General features: G+C 40.4%; 1 protein-coding gene across 2 annotated transcripts in view; it reads right to left on the bottom strand.

Annotated features, from left to right (window-relative positions):
- nt5c3a (5'-nucleotidase, cytosolic IIIA) overlaps positions 1-5,000 on the bottom strand; it is a 50,276-nt gene that overhangs the window by 10,789 nt on the left and 34,487 nt on the right. For both annotated transcript variants that reach the window (XM_061957190.2, XM_061957198.2), the window contains exon 5: positions 2,977-3,066. In XM_061957190.2, coding sequence (XP_061813174.1) covers positions 2,977-3,066 — 90 coding nt within the window. The remainder of the gene's footprint in view (positions 1-2,976; positions 3,067-5,000) is intronic.

Raw genomic sequence — 5,000 nt, forward strand, 5'->3', positions numbered from 1 at the left:
GTAAAAATAACAATAATAAAATAACATATTTTACAGTAAAAGTCTGGCAACTAAAAAAGTGGCCACTTTTTTCCTGTAAAAAAAAGTAGTCAAATCCACAGATTTTTTTTTACTCTTTACGTTAAAAACATGTAGAATATTTAAATTCATAGGCAAGTTCATTAATGATTTACTGTTACAAGCGGCCCTCTATTGGCCGCCATGACTGCGGTGTGGCCCTCAATGAAAACAAGTTTGACACCCCTGGTCTAGTGGGACAGGCCAAAGTTAAGTCGGAGAAAATGCGGTCTTTTATAAATTATTTAATGTTTCTCTCGGGCCGTGTAGCAAATGCTTCATGGACCGGTACCGGTCCCCGGACAGGTGGTTGGGGACCACTGATCTAAAGAACATACACTATATTGCCAAAAGTATTTGGCCACCCATCCAAATGATGAGAATCAGGTGTCCTAATCACTTCGCCCGGTGTATCAAATCAAGCACTTAGGCATGGAGACTGTTTCTACAAACATTTCTCAAAGAATGGGCCGCTCTCAGTGATTTCCAGCGTGGAACTGTCATAAGATCCAGTCGTGAAATTTCCTCGCTCCTAAATATTCCAAAGTCAACTTCGCTATAAAAAAAGTGAAGAGTTTGGGAACAACAGCAACTCAGCCACCAAGTGGTAGACCACGTAAACTGACAGAGAAGGGTCAGCATAGTGCAAAGACTTTCTGCACAGTCAGTTGCTACAGAGCTCCAAACTTCATGTGACCTTCCAATTAGCCCACGTACAGTACGCAGAGAGCTTCGTGGAATGGGTTTCCATGGCCGAGCAGCTGCATCTAAGCCATACATCACCATGTCCAATACAAAGCGTGAGATGCAGTGGTGTAAAACACGTCTCCACTGGACTCTAGAGCAGTGAAGACGCCTTCTCTTGAGTGATGAATCACGCTTTTCCATCTGTATCTCTTATGTGTGACTGCCATCATATTGCAGTCTACACGTATCTCTTATGTGTGACTGCCATCATATTGCAGTCTACACGTATCTCTTATGTGTGACTGCCATCATATTGCAGTCTACACGTATCTCTTATGTGTGACTGCCATCATATTGCAGTCTACACCTATCTCTTATGTGTGACTGCCATCATATTGCAGTCTACATGTATCTCTTATGTGTGACTGCCATCATATTGCAGTCTACACATATTTCTTATGTGTGACTGCCATCATATTGCACTCTACATGTATCTCTTATGTGTGACTGCCATCATATTGCAGTCTACACGTATCTCCTATGTGTGACTACCATCATATTGCAGTCTACATGTATCTCTTATGTGTGACTGCCATCATATTGCAGTCTACATGTATCTCTTATGTGTGACTGCCATCATATTACAGTCTACATGTATCTCTTATGTGTGTGACTGCCATCATATTGCAGTCTACATGTATCTCTTATGTGTGACTGCCATCATATTGCAGTCTACATGTATCTCTTATGTGTGACTGCCATCATTTTGCAGTCTACATGTATCTCTTATGTGTGACTGCCATCATATTGCAGTCTGCATGTATCTCTTATGTGTGTGACTGCCATCATATTGCAGTCTACACGTATCTCTTATGTGTGACTGCCATCATATTGCAGTCTACATGTATCTTTTATGTGTGACTGCCATCATATTGCAGTCTACACGTATCTCTTATGTGTGACTGCCATCATATTGCAGTCTACACGTATCTCTTATGTGTGACTGCCATCATATTGCAGTCTACATGTATCTCTTATGTGTGACTGCCATCATATTGCAGTCTACACCTATCTCTTATGTGTGACTGCCATCATATTGCAGTGTACACATATTTCTTATGTGTGACTGCCATCATATTGCACTCTACACGTATCTCTTATGTGTGACTGCCATCATATTGCAGTCTACACGTATCTCCTATGTGTGACTGCCATCATATTGCAGTCTACATGTATCTCTTATGTGTGACTGCCATCATATTGCAGTCTACACGTATCTCTTATGTGTGACTGCCATCATATTGCAGTCTACACGTATCTCTTATTTGTGACTGCCATCTACTGGTCACACTTATTTCACCATGTACCAAACAAAAGGGCTTCGAGGTCGGTAAGCACAACCAAAATGATTCCGTACATTAGGCGCACCGGGTTATAAGGCGCACTGTCGAGTTCTGAGAAAATGAAAGGATTTTAAGTGCGCCTTATAGTCCGAAAAATACGGCACTCCCAATTTAACGCATTGTTAGCCACCTCGTACTTGCCGTATTTTATGATTTAGAATGAATTAAAAAAAAAAAAAAAACATATGCTCCTTGCTTTATTGTGAATGTTAGGCACATAAAGTGCAGTTCCCCTTTTTACAGCTAAATGACACCCGCGAGCATACTTGCCAACCTTGAGATCTCCGAATTCGGGAGATGGGGGTGGGGGGTGGTTGAGTTGGGCGGGGTTTGGTGGTAGTGGGGGTGTATATTGTAGCGTCCCGGAAGAGTTAGTGCGGCAAGGGATTCTGGGTATTTGTTCTGTTGTGTTTATGTTGTGTTACGGTGCGGATGTTCTCCCGAAATGTGTTTGTCATTCTTGTTTGGTGTGGGTTCACAGTGTGGCGCATATTTGTAACAGTGTTAAAGTTGTTTATACGGCCACCCTCAGTGTGACCTGTATGGCTGTTGACCAAGTATGCCTTGCAGTCCCTCATGTATGTGGAAGAACCGCATGAATTTTGTGACGCTGTTTGAATGGAGGAAAAGCCAACGCGACGACAGGTTGTAGAGGACGCTAAAGACACGCCCCCAATATTGTTGTCCGGGTGGAAATCGGGAGGATGGTTGTCCCGGGAGATTTTCGGGAGGGGCACTGAAATTCGTGAGTCTCCCGGGAAAATCAGGAGGGTTGGCAAGTATGCCTGCCGTGTGTTAAAAGAAGACTTGGACACAGGTGGACATGTACCTGAGTGCGGCGTCGGAATCTCGCACCACCTGAGAGAGTTTGCCCTTCTCCAGCCTTTGCTCCACCAGAAGTGTGTGAGACTTGAAATACCTGCGCGCACACACACACACACTGGTTATCATTTGGAATGGGGACCAAGTTTTTGATCATGACTTGTGGGGACCAGCTTTTCTACAGGTTGTGGAGGCATAAAAACAAATGGTGTAAAATGTCCACTGGCCAGTTAGCTCATACACGTATTTAAATCTCTGGATTGATGAAGTAATGTGCTGGTCATTCTTACTGGGGCCCCTGGGGAAAAAGACTTCATATGGTTCATGGGGACCACATATAAATCATTTTGCATAATTCACACAAATTTGTACGTGACTACTGAGGACCATTAAAAAAAAAGAAGAAGAAGTTCAAATTAGATGTTAAGCATGTTTACTTTTCAGTAAACATGTTTTATAGGCCAACGCTTAAAAATCACTTAAAGCATCTTCAGAATGGATCTGACTATCATTTAAAAAGACCTGTTTTTTTTGTCCCCATACCGTCAGAGGTCCCCTAAAGCAGGGGTCCCCAACCACCGGGCCGTGGCCCGGTACCAATCGATCCACGGACCGGTACCGAGCCGCAGAAGAAATAAAAAAAATAATTAAAAACTTTTTATTTATTTATTAAATCAACATTAAAAAACAAGATACACTTACAATTAGTGCACCAACACAAAAAACCTTCCTCCCCCATTTACACTCATTCACACAAAAGGGTTGTTTCTTTCTGTTATTAATATTTCTGGTTCCTATATTATATATCTATATCAGGGGTGCTCACACTTTTTCTGCAGGCGAGCTACTTTTCAATTGATCAAGTCGTGGGGATCTACCTCATTCATATATATAATTTATATTTACTTATTTATGAAATATATGTTTTTGTTAACAAGTTAAATGTGTTTAATGATAATGCAAGCATGTTTAACACATATAGTTAATATTGTTAAAAAATTAAAGGTGTTTAATGATAATACAAGCATGTTTAATACATATAGTTAATATTGTTAACAAGTTAAAGGTGTTTAATGATAATACAAGCATGTTTAACAGTTAATATTGTTAAAAAATTAAAGGTGTTTAATGATAATACAAGAATGTTTAATACATATAGTTAATATTGTTAACAACTTAAAGGTGTTTAAAGATAATACAAGCATGTTTAACACATATAGTTAATATTGTTAATAAGTTAAAGGTGTTTAAAGATAATACAAGCATGTTTAACACATAGATTCCTTTCTTTCATGAAGACAAGAATATAAGTTGGTGTATTACCTGATTCTGATGACTTGCATTGATAGGAATCAGACAGTAGTGCTGATAATGTCCGCATTTTCGAATGGAGGAGAAAAAAAGTCCTCCTTTCTGTCCAATACCACATGAAAGTGGTTGGTTTTTGGCATCTTATTTGTCCAGCTTCCGTACTCCTTTGTATGCACTTTACAAGAAATACATTGTCGGCAAACTCCGTAGCTTGCTAGCTTGTGCACGCCAGCTTTCTGAGAATCTTATTTTGTTAGCGCAGGCAGGATGAAGCAGCGTTTTTATTGTGCAACTGTGCAGTCGGTCTTTTGAGTTTTGACGACAGGTACGGCGCCAGTCTATTGAAATAAAGTGTTTCTCGCCTTCCGGGTGCCGTGAATGTCAATCAAGTGACGAAAGTGACGTCATAGTGAAGATTTACGATCGCTCATTTTTAGGACTATTTTTTTAATGCCTGGCTGGTGATCGACTGACACACCCTCCACGATCGACCGGTAGCTCGCGATCAACGTAATGAGCACCCCTGATCTATATAGATCAATACAGTCTGTAGGGATACAGTCTGTAAGCACACATGATTGTATTTTTTTATGACAAAAAAATACAAAATTAAAAAAAAACATCCCCCAGGTATCTGGCTTGGGCACATCAGATTAGATCAGTGTGTCGCAAACTGAGCATTAAAAAGGCCTGAATGGTTGATTTATTCATTGTTATTTT

The sequence above is a fragment of the Nerophis lumbriciformis genome, linkage group LG04 (assembly GCF_033978685.3).
Source record: "Nerophis lumbriciformis linkage group LG04, RoL_Nlum_v2.1, whole genome shotgun sequence".
Classification (NCBI taxonomy): Eukaryota; Metazoa; Chordata; class Actinopteri; order Syngnathiformes; family Syngnathidae; genus Nerophis; species Nerophis lumbriciformis.